We start from the raw sequence: 22014 nt of genomic DNA on the forward strand, positions 1-22014 counted from the left end.
TATTTGGCCACAACTGTATATACACACACTCACACAATACAGGATGTGGCCGTGAAAAGGGAGACCCCTGGCCAAAGCAGGACCTTTACCCTGCCAGATTTATACTGTCTCCATGTGAGTGGGAGTCCCAAACACAGATATGCAAGTACACACACACACGCACACACACAGCCATTCAATAAATGCACAGTGTGCGAGCAGACGGATGCACATACACACACAATCCCCCCCAAACACACACACACACACACACACACACACACACACACACACACACACACACACACACACACCACAACGGCTGCACTCATGCCATTCAATACATTTAATGTCGGACAAAGGCCACTTCATTGGTCGTGGGCTTAACTATAAACCCGAGTTAGGAGTGTTAACAGATCGGGAGGATGTGTAAATAAATCAGTCTGTCTGGCCAACCTAGGGTCTGAAGCCTTCTGAAGTGCATACCTATTCACATAGCCATTAAGGATTCTCTCTGAAGTATGAACACCATGCTTACCATTCATACTAGTCTAGAATCTAGAATAGAATAGAATCCATTTTGGTAATCCCCAAATTACAATAACCAGAGAGGATTTATCCGGAGCCAATGGATGGAGAAGCCAACAGACAATAGGAGGATTAAGGTGAGAAGATTACCTTTTGGGTAAATCACTCTTTCTGAATATGTCACGGCATTCATCACCATGGAGTGGGTTTGGGGGGTTCACTGTTCTGTGAATGGGAGGTGGGGCTGTAAAGGGGTGGTGGGGGGTTGAAATTTGACGTCGCTGCCGGAAAACAGCTGAGGGGATTAACTCCATGGGAAAGAATATGGACGGCGGGGGAAAAAAACATAAATTGACCTTTTGTGCGGCAGCCATTAAATCCTTGGCTATGCAGGCAGACTGACAGAGTAAGGGCTCCTCTCCTTCCCACCCCTGGCTAATCTCCCCAGCACCAGCAGCCACACACATTCATATACACACTGACTTTATGAATGGGATCTGATATCTATGTCTGTCTTTGAATGGGAATCATCAGAGATACTCACGGCTTATAGATAGGACTAAGCTCTGTCCGACAGCTATTTAAACCAATGAATGGCGTCCTCTCGCCAATTGACCAATGAGAAGGTTCCTTTGATGCGCTTTAACGGATAAAGTGTATCATATCTATATTATACTATCAAGAGCCCCCTCTCCTATCGACCAATAAAAAGGGCTGATTCATTTCAGCCTATAAAGGTTGTTTGACCTACTGTGTCATATCATCAACGGTTCCCTCTTGTTCATTTCAATCAGTTATACCTCTACAAACACAATTTCATCAGAAGTGTCTTACATGATCTCTCCCTTGGAAAATAGCTCTTTGCTTTAATGTGATCGAGCTGTATAATTAAGGATGAATAAAGAAGATATTAAATCACTGTGTTGTACCATTGAGCCATCTAGAGTCATGTTGCTCAGTCCTGATAGGATGATGCTCCCCCAGGGTACGGAAGATGGCAAAGTCCCTTCCCATGAAGTCTGCCGACGTGCCAGAGTACAGCTCCCCATCTGCCAATCAGAAATCAGGGTCAGTAACAAGCAGCCAATGAGATTAGAGATGTTAAGTGTCAGGAAGTCCACTGGCAAACTCCAACCAATCACAAGTGGGATTAGAGTCGAACTCACCTAGCATGATGGACGCAGAGAGCATCTTGGGGTCGTAGGGGCTTTTCCCCCGGCCGTTCTCGAAGTGGGACATCTCCAGTCGAAAGATGTTGTCCTGAAGGGAAAGATCAGTGTTTAAGAATAGCCCGTAGGAAGCCCATCTAGAACATTCCAAAACAACACGCAAATGACACAGAAGTTGAGCACTATATAGGAAATAGTGTCATAATATTGCACTACAGAAGGAATATGGTTTGCAATAAGTTCACTAAATGGGGAATAGTGTGTCATTAGAGACCTGAAACCACGTACTGTGGAGTAGAGCTGTACCTTATGGACCCTTGTAGATGTTTATTAATAACTGACAGACCCCGTCAATCTATGTAAAATAGCACCATGGTATACACACACACACACACACACACACACACACACACACACACACACACACACACACACACACACACACACACACACACACACACACACACACACACACACACACACACACAGACCCCATTATATTAATGCAGGACAAGATAGTGTTTCCCCCCCTTTCCACAGTTGAACAGTTACACTGTGTGGGAACATTGATTAAGCTGCATCTGCTTATCAAGATGATTGATTAAACTGTTGTGTGGGAGAACGATTTCCGCTTGTTAATGTGGACCTGTGTAATGAGCTTTTTTCCCTCACTTTGCACAAATGAAATCATTGATTACAAACACTGAATGAGTGGGAAATAGTCACAACAGAAAATAATGATCTAGTCCCTTGTCTTGGTGCAATTTAGATTCTACTGGAGGTTAGAGGGGGTGGTGTGTGTGTGTGTGTGTGTGTGTTGTTGCCCCTTACCTCTGCCCGTTTGCCCATCTCCAGGTAGGCACAGATGGGGTGGAAGGCCCCTGTACCACAGATATACAGGTGGGTGGAGTTGTAGGGCTGGAGCACTCGGATGAAGTTGGAACATTCTTTCTGACAGGAGACGAGAGACAAACACCTCATCAACATCTCATCAACTTGGGCTCCCGAGTGGCACAGCGGTCTAAGGCACTGTATCTCAGTGCTAGAGGTGTCACTACTGACCCTGGTTTGATTCCAGTCTGTATCACAACCGGCCATGATCGGTCTCAAAGGGACTCTAACCCGGCCGAACCCTAGGCCGTCATTGTAAATAAGAATTTGTTCTTAACTGACTTGCCTAGTTAAATAAAGGTTAAATAAAAAAACATCTGATCAGTCTCAAACTCTCAAACAACCAACACTCACATGTTAAAGCTGGAATCCTTAATGATGAAACAGCCATGTCTGTTTGGGATATTACAACAACAAAGAAGTTACTGGAAACAGAAGAGCACACTATGTACTGCTATTTGTTTTTCCATGCTGCATGACGCTCCTCAGCTCGGCAACAAAAACAATAACACCGGTGGTGTGGCCAGTGGCGCTGTTACCCCATACTGCGTAGTCCATCGTTAAGTGTCCACATAGCATCTAGCATTTATTGTATATGTGTAATTATATACAGCTACAACTAAGCAAATTAAGCAACGATTTAGTTAATATGCGAGTAACTACTTCGAACCCGTATTTGTCCAGTCTTGCTGATTGCAGTTCAATCGTTATTTTAAGTGCCTTATCTGCAGTTATCTTGATCAGCTGAGCTACCACATTCTGCCTACCAAAGTAGCTCTAGAATAGAGAGGTAACTACAGGACATAGTGAGGAAAATATGTGTGTGCGCTTCAGCTGTCTTAAAGTGCTGTAGGTGCAACCTAAAACAACTTCAGATTTGATCACTCCAGGCATGAATAAGACTTGGTAGTTGACACTACTGGAAAGCTCCTGCAATCTGAAGTAGGAGTTTCCAGTTCCCGTTGCTGTGGTAAATTGCTTGTGAAATGAAGTGGCGTTCAGTTTTGCTGAAGGAAATGCCACCTGTGAGCTAAATCAGGCCATGACAGTGTCCTAAATGCACCCCGTTCCCTCTACAGTACACTCTGTTTGACCAGGGCCCATAGGTAGACCCAGAGGTCATATGGTGCTATTTGGGATGCATCCCATGTTCACATCAGATCTCTAATGACCCGTCCGTCCGTGTGTGTTTCCATGTGTGTCCCGTCCGTGTGTATGTGTGTGTGTGTGTCCGTCTGTCTGTCCATCCGTGTGTGTTTGTGTGTGTGTCCGTCCGTTCCTCCGTCCGTGTGTGTGTATTCCCGTCAGATCTGTAGTGATCCATCTGGTTGAATTTACTGAAGGTATTTGGACTCCCAGCCTCAGCACATGTGGATAGTCCCAGTGCTGGGAGACTGTTTATGCTAACCCTAATGAATGGGATTTGTTCATGTTCTAAGCCTCTGGTAAGTCTTCTACAGGGTTCAGTAGGGTACACACATGCTAAAAAGATGAAGGTACGATTCATTGATGAGGAATACACACCTTGAGTTGACTGACACACACACACACACACACACACATACACACACAGACACAAAGCCCATTCCAGGTTAATACACACACACACATATCTCTTTCCCGGGTCATTAAGTAAATAAATATGGACCTTCTGTGTCAATGAAAATCCTAAACCAAAGGTTTATGTTCCGTCTGCACAGAGCCACCTCTAGTCTCAGGGATGCTAACTGCTCAGGCTTCCCTGTCCCTCACAGCAATGAGACATTTCATTTCTTTCCTTGCTTCGCTAATAAGTAAGCCAGGACAGTGAAAGGGTCAAAAGGTTTTTCAGAAAGGCTGATAGTTCAACAAACAAGAGAAAATAGAAAATAAACCATTCATGGAGTATATCACTCACAGAAGATATAGTATGTATACCTTGGCCTATCTTACATTAACTTAGTGTGTAACCTGTTTCCACCATAAGGTCTTCCTCTGTCAACATGAAATACCAGATTTTGAATAACTAGCCTTTTTGTGTGGTGGCTGCTAAAAGTCATTGATATCTAACTGGACAGGTTGAGTAAAACTTTAACTGTCAACCCAGGATATTATCACTAACCCATAGTCACAACAACAGGTCACCCCAGGAGAGGATATTATCACTAACCCATAGTCACAACAACAGGTCATCCCAGGATATTATCACTAACCCATAGTCACAACAACAGGTCACCCCAGGAGAGGATATTATCACTAACCCATAGTCACAACAACAGGTCACCCCAGGATATAATCACTAACCCATAGTCACAACAACAGGTCACCCCAGGATATTATCACTAACCCATAGTCACAACAACAGGTCAACCCAGGATATTATCACTAACCCATAGTCACAACAACAGGTCACCCCAGGAGAGGATATTATCACTAACCCATAGTCACAACAACAGGTCACCCCAGGATATAATCACTAACCCATAGTCACAACAACAGGTCACCCCAGGAGAGGATATTATCACTAACCCATAGTCACAACAACAGGTCACCCCAGGAGAGGATATTATCACTAACCCATAGTCACAACAACAGGTCACCCCAGGAGAGGATATTATCACTAACCCATAGTCACAACAACAGGTAAACCCAGGATATTATCACTAACCCATAGTCACAACAACAGGTCACCCCAGGATATTATCACTAACCCATAGTCACAACAACAGGTCACCCCAGGATATTATCACTAACCCATAGTCACAACAAAAGGTCAACCCAGGATATTATCGCTAACCCATAGTCACAACAACAGGTCACCCCAGGATATTATCACTAACCCAAAGTCACAACAACAGGTCAACCCAGGATATTATCGCTAACCCATAGTCACAACAACAGGTCACCCCAGGATATTATCACTAACCCAAAGTCACAACAACAGGTCAACCCAGGAGAGGATATTATCCCTAACCCATAGTCACAACAACAGGTCACCCCAGGAGAGGATATTATCACTAACCCAAAGTCACAACAACAGATCACCCCAGGAGAGGATATTATCATTAACCCATAGTGACAACAACAGGTCACCCCAGGATATTATCGATAACCCATAGTCACAACAACAGGTCACCCCAGGATATTATCGCTAACCCATAGTCACAACAACAGGTCACCCCAGGATATTATCACTAACCCATAGTCACAACAACAGGTCAACCCAGGAGAGGATATTATCACTAACCCATAGTCACAACAACAGGTCACCCCAGGAGAGGATATTATCACTAAGCCATAGTCACAACAACAGGTCACCCCAGGATATTATCACTAACCCATAGTCACAACAACAGGTCACCCCAGGAGAGGATATTATCACTAACCCATAGTCACAACAACAGGTCAACCCAGGATATTATCACTAACCCATAGTCACAACAACAGGTCACCCCAGGAGAGGATATTATCACTAACCCATAGTCACAACAACAGGTCAACCCAGGATATTATCACTAACCCATAGTCACAACAACAGGTCACCCCAGGAGAGGATATTATCACTAACCCATAGTCACAACAACAGGTCACCCCAGGATATTATCACTAACCCATAGTCACAACAACAGGTCACCCCAGGATATAATCACTAACCCATAGTCACAACAACAGGTCACCCCAGGAGAGGTTATTATCACTAACCCATAGTCACAACAACAGGTCACCCCAGGAGAGGATATTATCACTAACCCATAGTCACAACAACAGGTCACCCCAGGATATAATCACTAACCCATAGTCACAACAACAGGTCACCCCAGGATATAATCACTAACCCATAGTCACAACAACAGGTCACCCCAGGATATAATCACTAACCCATAGTCACAACAACAGGTCACCCCAGGATATAATCACTAACCCATAGTCACAACAACAGTTCCATTGTTCCTGTTTGTGTTCAACCAGCATTCACTTCCCACATTACAAGTATTTCTGTGGTTAGACCAAACCAACAACCTCTAAACCCGGATACGCTCCACCTTATATGTTTCACAACCATGACCGTTACAAGGGTTACTGTGTAAACGTCTTCTTAATGACTTTACCTTATGGGCTTCCTAACATTCCGGCAACGTTCCGGCAACAACAGGGCAATGGAAGGAGCAATGTCTTCCTCCATCATTCTCACATTGCTATTATATACATTGTAAACTGTCTCATTAATTATCTTACTGACAGACAGAGATGTTTAGGTTTTCTCATGGTCGTTAGACTCATTTCCAGCCAGGCATTTTGTGTCTCTGTGTGTGTGTGTGTGTGTGTGTGTGTGTGTGTGTGTGTGTGTGTGTGTGTGTGTGTGTGTGTGTGTGTGTGTGTGTGTGTGTGTGTGTGTGTGTGTGTGTGTGTGTGTGTTTGTGTGTGTGTGTGTGTGTGTGTCTGTGTGTGTGTGTAATATTGAGTGCATGTTGAGTGTGTGCCAAGGCACTGACAGACATTTACTCAGCCTAGTCAGACATGCTACTCTGCAATTTTCTAGGTGAAAAATGACTTCTCTACACACAAACTGTGTCGTTACCTTAATACCACTGCATCCTCTGGGGAGAGAAGGATCATTATTGGGAATAACTAATTACTTTCCCTTGAAAGGAGGGGGAATTAGTAGGCAGCTTTGTTTAAGGTAGATGGTTGACTGTGTTTTGAGAGCACACAGTGAACCTAACATGCAACAGTCTGCAGATAAAACTATAACTTCTGGACTAAATGAGAATCATTACTCACTCTGCACTGTGTTGAACCATTCAACATTTTCTGCATCACTTGTCTGTTAGGGCTGGGAATTTCCAAGGAGCTCACAATATGATATTATCACAATATTTAGGTGCAGTGTGTAGTGTGATTCTATATGTATTGCGATTCTATATGTATTGTGATTCTATATGTAGTGTGATTCTATATGTAGTGTGATTCTATATGTATTGTGATTCTATATGTAGTGTGATTCTATATGTAGTGTGATTCTATATGTAGTGTGATTCTATATGTGGTGTGATTCTATATGTATTGCGATTCTATATGTATTGCGATTTTTTATGTATTGCAATTCTACATGTATTGTGATTCTATATGTAATGTGATTCTATATGTCTTGTGATTCTATATGTCTTGTGATTCCATATGTATTGCGATTCTATATGTATTGCGATTCTATATGTATTGCGATTCTATATGTATTGTGATTCTATATGTATTGCGATACTATATGTATTGTGATTCTATATGTAGTGTGATTCTATATGTATTGTGATTCTATATGTAGTGTGATTCTATATGTATTGTGATTCTATATGTATTGTGATTCTATATGTATTGCATTTCTATATGTATTGCGATTCTATATGTAGTGTGATTCTATATGTATTGTGATTCTATATGTATTGCGATGCTATATGTAGTGTGATTCTATATGTATTGTGATTCTATATGTAGAGTGATTCTACATGTATTGTGATTCTATATGTATTGTGATTCTATATGTATTGCGATTCTATATGTATTGTGATTCTATATGTATTGTGATTCTATATGTATTGCGATTCTATATGTATTGTGATTCTATATGTATTGCGATACTATATGTATTGTGATTCTATATGTATTGTGATTCTATGTGTAGCGTGATTCTATATGTATTGTGATTCTATATGTATTGTGATTCTATATGTATTGTGATTCTATATGTATTGCATTTCTATATGTATTGCGATTCTATATGTAGTGTGATTCTATATGTATTGCGATTCTATATGTAGTGTGATTCTATATGTATTGTGATTCTATATGTAGAGTGATTCTATATGTATTGTGATTCTATATGTATTGTGATTCTATATGTATTGTGATTCTATATGTATTGCGATTCTATATGTATTGTGATTCTATATGTATTGAGATTCTATATGTAGTGTGATTCTATATGTATTGTGATTCTATATGTATTGTGATTCTATATGTATTGAGATTCTATATGTAGTGTGATTCTATATGTAGCGTGATTCTATATGTATTGTGATTCTATATGTAGCGTGATTCTATATGTAGCGTGATTCTGTATGTATTGCGATTCTATATGTATTGTGATTCTATATATATTGCAATTCTATATGTATTGAGATTCTATATGTATTGTGATTCTATATGTAGCGTGATTCTATATGTAGCGTGATTCTATATGTATTGCGATTCTATATGTGTTGTGATTCTATATGTAGTGTGATTCTATATGTATTGTGATTCTATATGTATTGCGATTCTATATGTATTGCGATTCTATATGTAGTGTGATTCTATATGTATTGTGATTCTATATGTATTGTGATTCTATATGCATTGCGATTCTATATGTAGCTTGATTCTATATTCATTGTGATTCTATATGTACTGTGATTACATATGTATTGTGATTCTAAAAGTATTGCGATTCTATATGTATTGCAATTCGATACTTGATTTTATTTGATGTTTGAAACATTTTGCCTTCATAAAGTACTTATACCCCTTGACTTATTCCACATTTTGATGTGTAATAGCCTGAATTCAAAATTGATTAAATTGACACAATACCACATAATGAACCCCAAGTAAAAACTTATTTTTAGGTTTTTTGCAAATTTATTGAAAATAAAATTAAGAAATATCTCATTTACATAAGTATTCACACCCCTGAGTCAATACTTTGTAGAAGCACCTTTAGCATTGATTACAGCTGTGAATCTATCTTGGTAAGTCTCTAAGAGCTTTCTACTCCTGGATTGTGCAACATTTGCCCATTATCTTTTTCAAAATTCTTTAAGCTCTGTCAAATCAGTTGTTGATCATTGCTAGACAACCATTTTCAGGTCTTGCCATAGATGTTCAAATAGATTTAAGTCAAAACTGTATCTCGGCAACTCAGGAACATCTGGCCTTGTGTGTTAGCTTATTGTCCTGCTGAAAGGTGAATTCCTCTCCCAGACAGAACCAAATTTTCTTCTAGGATTTTACCTGTGCTTAGCTGCATTCCGTTCACAAACAGTGAATTGCTTTGCCACATTCTTTGTTTGGAATATTTTTATTCTGTACAGGCTTCCTTGTTTTCACTCTGTCAATTAGCTTAGTATTGTGGAGTAACTACAATGTTATTGATCCATCCTCAGTTTTCTCCTATTAAACTCGAACTGTTTTAAAGTCACCCATGGACTCATGATGAAATCTCTGAGCAATTTCCTCCTCTCTGGCAACTGAGTTTAAATGTTAATGTAATGTCGTCCAACAATAATATCACGATATGTAACTGTATCGATCCCTCATCGCTATAGTCAACTCTCTCAGATCTCCACAAGTCCACATGGGCTATGGGATTGGGCAATAATCCATAACTGAATCAAATGAGTCACGTTCCTGACTGAATCATACCAAACCTATTGAGTCATATTGTACGAAGCCCAGTGAATCACCAGTAAGACATTTGGGCAGAGAGTGCTGTACTGTTGCATTTGTTCCAGGGCTTCAAATTGGGTGGAGAAATTCAACACTTAGGAGCTAGGAATGCTCTTTTGTAATGTCCTAATCAAGCATTCGTGTCCACAAAAACGCAGCTTTCATCGCCTCGTTTTCTAGAGTAAACATTTTTGCAGCATGCAAATGCCTCATCAATGTGTGTGTGTGAATGCGCGCATGCATCTGTGTGTGTGTGTGTGTGTGTGTGTTATAGAGTACACGTGTGTGTATCTGGTCATGTGTACAGCAGGAATGTCTGTATGTATCTGTGTTTGGGCAGTGCTGTGTTTATATCCCAAAAACCTGCCACAGACTATGACCCAAGTGGAACCTCTGTGATTTATGGACTGAACTACGTAATCCCACATAATCCTAGAGCCCCCTCCCCTGCACTGCATGTACACTCAGCCATGAAATTAGAAGCAGATACAACACGAGGGTTGTGTGTAAACCCCACATGAGATAACACACACAATCTGATAAGTAACACACAGACTGTCTCTCTCTCTCTCTGAGATAACGCACACAATCAGACGGCACACCCACACACACTCACTTCATCTCTCTCTCAAACACACAGACACACACACTGAGTTCAGCTGTGCATGCAGAACATTGGTAGATAAATAAATAGAGTGATGTGATGTACTGCGTTCTTGCCGCCGTGCCAACAGGCCAACAGCGAGAGGAGAGTTGTGTGCCCTCTGAACCAACAAACACACACAGCGGGGAAGGAACGCTTCCAGGGGACCACAAGGTCATGGAAACTACTAGCAACGACAGCTATGCTAGTTTGCATCAATGTCGCTATAATGTTGCTTCCACATCATTTCCACAACAAACATCTTCTAAATGTTTCCATCTGACAACATTGAAACGATGTGGAAAAATATTATTATTAATGTTTATTCATAATTAATGGTTATTATGGGTTATTAATGTTACAGGTAACACACTAACAACATGTCAGACAAGCTAGTTACATGGGTTACTAATGGTAACACACTAACAACATGTCAGACATATTAGTTACATAGGTTACTAATGGTAACACACTAACAGCATGTCAGACATGCAAGTTACGTAGGTTGCTAATGGTAACACACTACATTTACATGTTTACATTTTAGTCATTTAGCAGACACTCTTATCCAGAGCGACTTACAGTAGTGAATGCATACATTTATTTATTTTTTTCATACTGGTCCCCCGTGGGAATTGAACTCACATCCCTGGCGTTGCAAACACCATGCTCTACCAACTGAGCCACACGGGACTGTGTCAACCATACTAGTTACGTAGGTTACTAATGGTAACACACTAACAGCATGTCAGACATACTAGTTACGTAGGTTACTAATGGTAACACACTAACAGCATGTCAGACATACTAGTTACGTAGGTTACTAATGGTAACACACTAACAGCATGTCAGACATGCTAGTGACGTAGGTTACTAATGGTAACACACTAACAGCATGTCAGACATACTAGTTACGTAGGTTACTAATGGTAACACACTAACAGCATGTCAGACATGCTAGTGACGTAGGTTAGTAATGGTAACACACTAACAGCATGTCAGACATACTAGTTACGTAGGTTACTAATGGTAACACACTAACAGCATGTCAGACATGCTAGTGACGTAGGTTAGTAATGGTAACACACTAACAGCATGTCAGACATACTAGTTACGTAGGTTGCTAATGGTAACACACTAACAGCATGTCAAACATACTAGTTACGTAGGTTACTAATGGTAACACACTAACAGCATGTCAGACATACTAGTTACGTAGGTTGCTAATGGTAACACACTAACAGCATGTCAGACATACTAGTTACGTAGGTTACTAATGGTAACACACTAACAGCATGTCAGACATGCTAGTTACGTAGGTTAGTAATGGTAACACACTAACAGCATGTCAGACTTATTAGTTACGTAGGTTACTAATGGTAACACACTAACAGCATGTCAGACATACTAGTTACGTAGGTTGCTAATGGTAACACACTAACAACATGTCAGACATACTAGTTACGTAGGTTACTAATGGTAACACACTAACAGCATGTCAGACATACTAGTTACGTAGGTTACTAATGGTAACACACTAACAGCATGTCAAGACATGCTAGTTACGTAGGTTAGTAATGGTAACACACTAACAGCATGTCAGACATGCTAGTTACGTAGGTTAGTAATGGTAACACACTAACAGCATGTCAGACATGCTAGTTACGTAGGTTAGTAATGGTAACACACTAACAGCATGTCAGACATACTAGTTACGTAGGTTACTAATGGTAACACACTAACAGCATGTCAGACATACTAGTTACGTAGGTTACTAATGGTAACACACTAACAGCATGTCAGACATATTAGTTACGTAGGTTACTAATGGTAACACACTAACAGCATGTCAGACATACTAGTTACGTAGGTTACTAATGGTAACACACTAACAGCATGTCAGACATGCTAGTGACGTAGGTTAGTAATGGTAACACACTAACAGCATGTCAGACATACTAGTTACGTAGGTTACTAATGGTAACACACTAACAGCATGTCAGACATGCTAGTGACGTAGGTTAGTAATGGTAACACACTAACAGCATGTCAGACATACTAGTTACGTAGGTTGCTAATGGTAACACACTAACAGCATGTCAAACATACTAGTTACGTAGGTTACTAATGGTAACACACTAACAGCATGTCAGACATACTAGTTACGTAGGTTGCTAATGGTAACACACTAACAGCATGTCAGACATACTAGTTACGTAGGTTACTAATGGTAACACACTAACAGCATGTCAGACATGCTAGTTACGTAGGTTAGTAATGGTAACACACTAACAGCATGTCAGACTTATTAGTTACGTAGGTTACTAATGGTAACACACTAACAGCATGTCAGACATACTAGTTACGTAGGTTGCTAAATGGTAACACACTAACAGCATGTCAGACATACTAGTTACGTAGGTTGCTAATGGTAACACACTAACAGCATGTCAAACATACTAGTTACGTAGGTTACTAATGGTAACACACTAACAGCATGTCAGACATACTAGTTACGTAGGTTGCTAATGGTAACACACTAACAGCATGTCAGACATACTAGTTACGTAGGTTGCTAATGGTAACACACTAACAGCATGTCAGACATACTAGTTACGTAGGTTACTAATGGTAACACACTAACAGCATGTCAGACATACTAGTTACGTAGGTTGCTAATGGTAACACACTAACAGCATGTCAAACATACTAGTTACGTAGGTTACTAATGGTAACACACTAACAGCATGTCAGACATACTAGTTACGTAGGTTGCTAATGGTAACACACTAACAGCATGTCAGACATACTAGTTACGTAGGTTACTAATGGTAACACACTAACAGCATGTCAGACATGCTAGTTACGTAGGTTAGTAATGGTAACACACTAACAGCATGTCAGACTTATTAGTTACGTAGGTTACTAATGGTAACACACTAACAGCATGTCAGACATACTAGTTACGTAGGTTGCTAATGGTAACACACTAACAACATGTCAGACATACTAGTTACGTAGGTTACTAATGGTAACACACTAACAGCATGTCAGACATGCTAGTTACGTAGGTTACTAATGGTAACACACTAACAGCATGTCAGACATGCTAGTTACGTAGGTTAGTAATGGTAACACACTAACAGCATGTCAGACATGCTAGTTACGTAGGTTAGTAATGGTAACACACTAACAGCATGTCAGACATGCTAGTTACGTAGGTTAGTAATGGTAACACACTAACAGCATGTCAGACATACTAGTTACGTAGGTTACTAATGGTAACACACTAACAGCATGTCAGACATGCTAGTTACGTAGGTTAGTAATGGTAACACACTAACAGCATGTCAGACTTATTAGTTACGTAGGTTACTAATGGTAACACACTAACAGCATGTCAGACATACTAGTTACGTAGGTTGCTAATGGTAACACACTAACAACATGTCAGACATACTAGTTACGTAGGTTACTAATGGTAACACACTAACAGCATGTCAGACATACTAGTTACGTAGGTTACTAATGGTAACACACTAACAGCATGTCAAGACATGCTAGTTACGTAGGTTAGTAATGGTAACACACTAACAGCATGTCAGACATGCTAGTTACGTAGGTTAGTAATGGTAACACACTAACAGCATGTCAGACATGCTAGTTACGTAGGTTAGTAATGGTAACACACTAACAGCATGTCAGACATACTAGTTACGTAGGTTACTAATGGTAACACACTAACAGCATGTCAGACATACTAGTTACGTAGGTTACTAATGGTAACACACTAACAGCATGTCAGACATATTAGTTACGTAGGTTACTAATGGTAACACACTAACAGCATGTCAGACATACTAGTTACGTAGGTTACTAATGGTAACACACTAACAGCATGTCAGACATGCTAGTGACGTAGGTTAGTAATGGTAACACACTAACAGCATGTCAGACATACTAGTTACGTAGGTTACTAATGGTAACACACTAACAGCATGTCAGACATGCTAGTGACGTAGGTTAGTAATGGTAACACACTAACAGCATGTCAGACATACTAGTTACGTAGGTTGCTAATGGTAACACACTAACAGCATGTCAAACATACTAGTTACGTAGGTTACTAATGGTAACACACTAACAGCATGTCAGACATACTAGTTACGTAGGTTGCTAATGGTAACACACTAACAGCATGTCAGACATACTAGTTACGTAGGTTACTAATGGTAACACACTAACAGCATGTCAGACATGCTAGTTACGTAGGTTAGTAATGGTAACACACTAACAGCATGTCAGACTTATTAGTTACGTAGGTTACTAATGGTAACACACTAACAGCATGTCAGACATACTAGTTACGTAGGTTGCTAAATGGTAACACACTAACAGCATGTCAGACATACTAGTTACGTAGGTTGCTAATGGTAACACACTAACAGCATGTCAAACATACTAGTTACGTAGGTTACTAATGGTAACACACTAACAGCATGTCAGACATACTAGTTACGTAGGTTGCTAATGGTAACACACTAACAGCATGTCAGACATACTAGTTACGTAGGTTGCTAATGGTAACACACTAACAGCATGTCAGACATACTAGTTACGTAGGTTACTAATGGTAACACACTAACAGCATGTCAGACATACTAGTTACGTAGGTTGCTAATGGTAACACACTAACAGCATGTCAAACATACTAGTTACGTAGGTTACTAATGGTAACACACTAACAGCATGTCAGACATACTAGTTACGTAGGTTGCTAATGGTAACACACTAACAGCATGTCAGACATACTAGTTACGTAGGTTACTAATGGTAACACACTAACAGCATGTCAGACATGCTAGTTACGTAGGTTAGTAATGGTAACACACTAACAGCATGTCAGACTTATTAGTTACGTAGGTTACTAATGGTAACACACTAACAGCATGTCAGACATACTAGTTACGTAGGTTGCTAATGGTAACACACTAACAACATGTCAGACATACTAGTTACGTAGGTTACTAATGGTAACACACTAACAGCATGTCAGACATGCTAGTTACGTAGGTTACTAATGGTAACACACTAACAGCATGTCAGACATGCTAGTTACGTAGGTTAGTAATGGTAACACACTAACAGCATGTCAGACATGCTAGTTACGTAGGTTAGTAATGGTAACACACTAACAGCATGTCAGACATGCTAGTTACGTAGGTTAGTAATGGTAACACACTAACAGCATGTCAGACATACTAGTTACGTAGGTTACTAATGGTAACACACTAACAGCATGTCAGACATACTAGTTACGTAGGTTACTAATGGTAACACACTAACAGCATGTCAGACATATTAGTTACGTAGGTTACTAATGGTAACACACTAACAGCATGTCAGACATACTAGTTACGTAGGTTACTAATGGTAACACACTAACAGCATGTCAGACATGCTAGTGACGTAGGTTAGTAATGGTAACACACTAACAGCATGTCAGACATACTAGTTACGTAGGTTACTAATGGTAACACACTAACAGCATGTCAGACATGCTAGTGACGTAGGTTAGTAATGGTAACACACTAACAGCATGTCAGACATACTAGTTACGTAGGTTGCTAATGGTAACACACTAACAGCATGTCAAACATACTAGTTACGTAGGTTACTAATGGTAACACACTAACAGCATGTCAGACATACTAGTTACGTAGGTTGCTAATGGTAACACACTAACAGCATGTCAGACATACTAGTTACGTAGGTTACTAATGGTAACACACTAACAGCATGTCAGACATGCTAGTTACGTAGGTTAGTAATGGTAACACACTAACAGCATGTCAGACTTATTAGTTACGTAGGTTACTAATGGTAACACACTAACAGCATGTCAGACATACTAGTTACCTAGGTTGCTAATGGTAACACACTAACAGCATGTCAGACATACTAGTTACGTAGGTTGCTAATGGTAACACACTAACAGCATGTCAAACATACTAGTTACGTAGGTTACTAATGGTAACACACTAACAGCATGTCAGACATACTAGTTACGTAGGTTGCTAATGGTAACACATTAACAGCATGTCAGACATACTAGTTACGTAGGTTGCTAATGGTAACACACTAACAGCATGTCAGACATACTAGTTACGTAGGTTACTAATGGTAACACACTAACAGCATGTCAGACATGCTAGTTACATTCCCCTGCATAAGCTGTGTGCTGACAAGTTAAAGTATAGCCTGCAGGTAACATACACCACATGTATCAATCCATTGTGTCAGGCTACATAAGAGTGACATAAGTGGTTATAAGGTGACTCGCAGAACTTACCCCGAGGTCTTTCCCCGCCCACTTGCACTCGTCACGCTTTGAGGGCGTGGCTGGCCATGCGATCTATGGAGAGGAGGAGAGAGGGAGTGTTATAATTCGGAACAGAGGAGAGAATGTGTCATTGAGAGAGATTATTAACAACAACATCATTGAGTTTTATCTCAATCTCTTCATTCGAAGATTCAATCATGGACACTCTTACTGACAGTTGTGGCTGCTATGTGTGATGTATTGTTGTCTCTACCTTTTTGCCCTTTGTGCTGTTGACTGTGCCCAATAATGTTTGTACCATGTTTTGTTCTGCTACCATGTTGTGTTGCTACCATGTTGTTGTCATGTTGTGTTTCTACCATGCTGTGTTGTCATGTGTTGCTACTTTGCTATGTTGTTGTCTTAGGTCTCTCTTTATGTGGTGTTGTGTTGTCTCTCTTGTTGTGATGTGTGTTTTGTCCTATATTTATAATGTATGTATTTTTTTGTTTTAATCCCAGGCCCCCGTCCCCGCAGGAGGCCTTTTGCCTTTTGGTATGCTGTCATTGTAAATAAGAATGTGTTCTTAACTAAATCATTTAAAAGTGAGGGAGTGGTATACTAAGGAACAGAGGAGAGAATGTGTCATATGAACAGAGAGAGTGAGTCATCATATAAAACCAGAGAGAGGGAGTGCACAATAATTTTCTGGGGTCCATTCAGGGGGTAGTCTAACCAGGAATTTAACCCAGGTTCATGCAAATGATAGTCCAACACATTTGTCATTGCACCAAAGTGTTTGAACCTCTGGATGAGTATGTTAAGTGTTGCACGTAGCTTGCTACCTTGTTATGCTGAAGGGAAGTGAGTTTTGAACAATGAAGTAAGAGACAGATAGCTTTAAAGGGAGTACAGTGTAAGTCACTACCAGTTTAGACTGGCTCCTAGCTAGCAACATCAGGCCTAGTCTTATTCACTTGCTGGGTCAAAATGAATTCCCCCCCAAGTCTTTAGGTGGACCCAGGTTCAAAAACATTTGGGAACCCCCTGTATAAGCTTAGTTTTACACTCCTGAACGTTAAATAACCAGAGCATTCCTGAGGCCCTTTGGAGGGTCATTTACGACGTTCAATTAAAGATGGTGGTCCTTATGGTCTTACCATCTGTCACATTCATGTGTGTGTGTCCCGCCAGTGTCCCCTGAATTATAGAAACAGATCGTGTGTGTGTCCCGTCAGTGTCCCCTGAATTATAAAAACAGATCGTGTGTGTGTCCCGCCAGTGTCCCCTGAATTATAAAAACAGATTGTGTGTGTGTGTCCCGCCAGTGTCCCCTGAATTATAAAAACAGATCGTGTGTGTGTCCCGCCAGTGTCCCCTGAATTATAAAAACAGATTGTGTGTGTGTGTCCCGCCAGTGTCCCCTGAATTATAAAAACAGATTGTGTGTGTGTGTCCCGCCAGTGTCCCCTGAATTATAAAAACAGATTGTGTGCTGGGGCCCTGCCAGTGTCCCCTGAATTATAGAAACAGATTGTGTGTGTGTGTCCCACCGGTGTCCCCTGAATTATAAAAACAGATAGTGTGCTGGGGCCCTGCCAGCAAACACACACACTCACACACACACACACACACACCACGCGGGCACACACACCATGCGGGCACACACACACATCCTTCTATTCATAGCGTATCTCTCTTCAGGATCAGCTGAGCTGTTCTGTCAGACCAAGGGGACCTGCAGTGCACATCTGGGTAATTGCATTAGATTTGCTAAATCACCACTTTTCCACTTATCTTTCTCTGCATTATCAAAGATCTGAATAGGGAAAACACATCCGCGCCAAGGGCCCAAAAGAATTATGTAATTCTCTTATATTTAAATAACCTCTGCAATTCATACTGTGTGTGTGTGTGTGTGTGTGTGTGTGTGTGTGTGTGTGTGTGTGTGTGTTTGTGTGTGTGTGTGTGTGTGTTTGTGTGTATTTCAGCACTTAAGGGCCTTTGTAGTTTCTCCAGTGCCTCAGTGCTTCTTGTTCACATCAATCTCCACGTCTGTGATAGCTGTCAGAATCAGATAAAAAGACTCTTAACTCTCCTATAACCTGTTCCAGGTGGACTGATGGAATTATAAACAGGCCTGTCTGGAAAAAGAGACAGAGATGGAGAGAAAGGGATGGAAGGAGGAAATCACAGTAATGGACTCCAGAGAGATGGAGAGAGGAGCAAGAGTGGGTCTCGAATAACAAAGGGCTGGTGCTCAATCAAAGATGTTTTTTAATTTGAACACACCATGTTCACTAGCCAATCAGCATCATACTCTGGGCTCACTAGTCAATGAGCATGACCTCTGCACTCAGAGATCCAAATGTCCAATTAGGATAGGTTTGGATATAACGTGAACCTAAATCCTGATCATGCAGATCTAGTCAAATGGAATCCGGCTCGCCAACTGGTTTAATTACATTTATTCAATTATATTCCTGTCCCCCAACCATCTGCACAGAGGAAAATCATCCCAATGAAAAACATGTAAATACATAGCTCTGCCATATACAGCTGAGAAGTGCATTCTAATTACTCAAGCATCCTCACTTCCTTTTGCTAATTATTCATACAGATCATCATAGGAAAGTTCAGACAGCTTTCAGCTTTCCAGTATTTATGGGAAATGCGGTCCAAGTCTTCTTCGCTCAGAGTTTGATTTGGCAGTGAGGTCCCTTCCATAGCTCCATAGATTTGCTATTATGTGTTTTCATTGGCAGTTACTAAATGGACGGCTTGGCTATACACTGGACCTCCTGTCTGAATCAATATCCACTCCTTAAAAGTGGGTTTATTTTATTTCATTTATATGTGCCTTTTACTGGAAGGATTGAGAATAAGCGGTCCATTGTATGTCTGTATTGATGCAAGACCCATAGAGCAAATGTTGTTTTTGTGTGGTCTGTGTGGTCATTGTGTTGTCTTCATAACGTTGACCTTGTGTGCGGTCGAAGAGTAGGACTCTTACCTGTTTGTGCTCTCTGTTGAGATTGACCAAGTCGAAGGAGAAGACATGGTCCTCGGCACCCACCAACAGTCTTCCTCTCTCCTCGTCCAATAGGAAGGTGTCGTAGCCGGAGCTGTTGGTGAGGCCGTTGAAAGTGATGAGGTTACTGGACTCTACCATCTCTGAAACACACACAGAGGACAGAGCATGGGTGAGTCTAAAGCAGATAGACAGACAAACGGATGGATGGAAGAGGAAGAAAGGTGGACAGATGGATGAATGGATGGGTGGGTGGGTAGACAGACAGAAAGACAGACTAGGGTTAAACAGTTCCAGTAATTTTCCCCAAATTCCCTGCTTTTCCAGAAATCGTGGTTGGAGGATTCCTGGATTTCCAGCTTATTCTCTCATAATTCCAGGAACCTCCCAACCAGGATTTCTGGGAAATACAGAGAGTTTTGGGAAAGTGACAGGAATTAATTAAGCATGCCTAGAATAGACAGACAAAAATATCTAAAGAGCTTCAATTTAGATACGCTGTCACGTCCTGACCAGTAAAATAGGTTATTTGTTATTGTAGTTTGGTCAGGACGTGGCAGGGGTGTGTTTGTTTTGTGTTGTCGGGGTTTTTGGGTTGTGTTCTATGTTTTGTATTTCTATGTTCTATTTTCTAGTTTTTCTATGTCTAGTTTATTGTTTTGACCTTCAATTGGAGGCAGCTGTTCCTCGTTGCCTCTAATTGAAGGTCCTATTTAGCAGGTTTTTTTTCTATGGGATTTGTGGGTAGTTGTTCTTTGTATAGCCTAGTAGCCTTACAGGACTGTTTTGTCGTTGGTTTTGTATACGTGTTTATTTTGTTTTCCTTCTTCAATAAAAAAGATGAGTATACATATTCCCGCTGCGTTTTGGTCCAATTCATACGACACCCGTGTACGCTGCATGTCCACAGTCAATGTTACAGTTATAACCAACAGCAAATGAATTGTTGCACAACAGAGTATTGTATGACTGTGTTCCTGGTAAAGTGACATAGACAGATGAAGAATTTCAGTTCTGGGAGTTCAAATTTCTCAAGCTAGACACTTCTAATAAGGTTCACCAAAAACTGTCCATTGGGATGTCACACAGATCTGGTCAGGCATGGCGTGAGGCCTCTAAGGTGGACACTGCGTGACCCAATCTCAGCATGGCGCAAAAGCTGCCCAAGCATGTGATTGGCTGAATCATTTATAGGCATTCGGGACAGGGCTGTGTGTGGTCAGTTAAGATGTGTAGTACAGTGAGTGCAGAGGCATAGCGATAAACAGCAGGTGGAGGCAGGACAGTAAGTTCCTATAAACCTGTCAGGTCAACGAAACATCCTCCAACCTGAGACAAACCTCTGAAACGTTTCTCACCAAAGGTAACTTTTGATGACACATGCAGTAGTAACAGCATGTTGAGACTGCTGAGATAAAGCCGAGCCAGCCTTCATTACACCAACAAAAATAACCAACTCAGAAGACAACAGTGTTGCTATGTTTTTGCCTCTGGTTCCTCAATACAAATCAGAATTGCTACTCAACCAAACAACCTGGTTGAAAAACGTTCCTAGAAAACCTAATAGAATGATTAAGATAAGTGAGCATGATGATAAATAATTGATGCGTCTCTAACAGTTTTTCGGGGGTTGGATTCTGCCCTTCTACGTATCTGCTTCCATTCAGACTACACTCCTGGACACACCTGGACATACTGTAGACATATGGACTGTACAGAAATTACAGGTACATTAAAAACCCATGTCTCAGCACCATGCAACACCCTAGCTCTTCCATCACCGTCCCCACTGGCAGTCTGGACTGTGATCTCCTCTGAGCCCTGATTGACGGGCGGCTAGAATATCGCCCTAAATGGCACACTATTAACCCTACATAGTGCACTACTTTTGACCGGGGCTCTATGGGTCCTAGTCATCATTAGTGTACTATGTCGGGAATAGGATGCCACTTGGAACCTTAACCCCAGAGAAGCCATCTGCGCCCACTCTCCC

The 22014-nt window shown here is 40.9% G+C and overlaps 1 protein-coding gene across 2 annotated transcripts in view; it reads right to left on the reverse strand.

Moving 5' to 3' along the window:
* LOC115199107 (semaphorin-3aa) overlaps positions 1-22014 on the reverse strand; it is a 64024-nt gene that overhangs the window by 18120 nt on the left and 23890 nt on the right. The window contains exons 2-6 of one of the 2 annotated variants that reach the window (XM_029761676.1): positions 20004-20164; positions 17021-17083; positions 2508-2627; positions 1674-1767; positions 1437-1556 (exon numbers count right to left, since the gene is read on the reverse strand). In XM_029761676.1, coding sequence (XP_029617536.1) covers positions 1437-1556; positions 1674-1767; positions 2508-2627; positions 17021-17083; positions 20004-20164 — 558 coding nt within the window. Of the gene's footprint in view, positions 1-1436; positions 1557-1673; positions 1768-2507; positions 2628-2921; positions 3055-17020; positions 17084-20003; positions 20165-22014 lie in introns of those variants that run through there. The other variant, XM_029761677.1, reaches the window with a different exon arrangement.

Source organism: Salmo trutta, chromosome 8 (genome assembly GCF_901001165.1).
Source record: "Salmo trutta chromosome 8, fSalTru1.1, whole genome shotgun sequence".
In the NCBI taxonomy this organism is placed as follows: Eukaryota; Metazoa; Chordata; class Actinopteri; order Salmoniformes; family Salmonidae; genus Salmo; species Salmo trutta.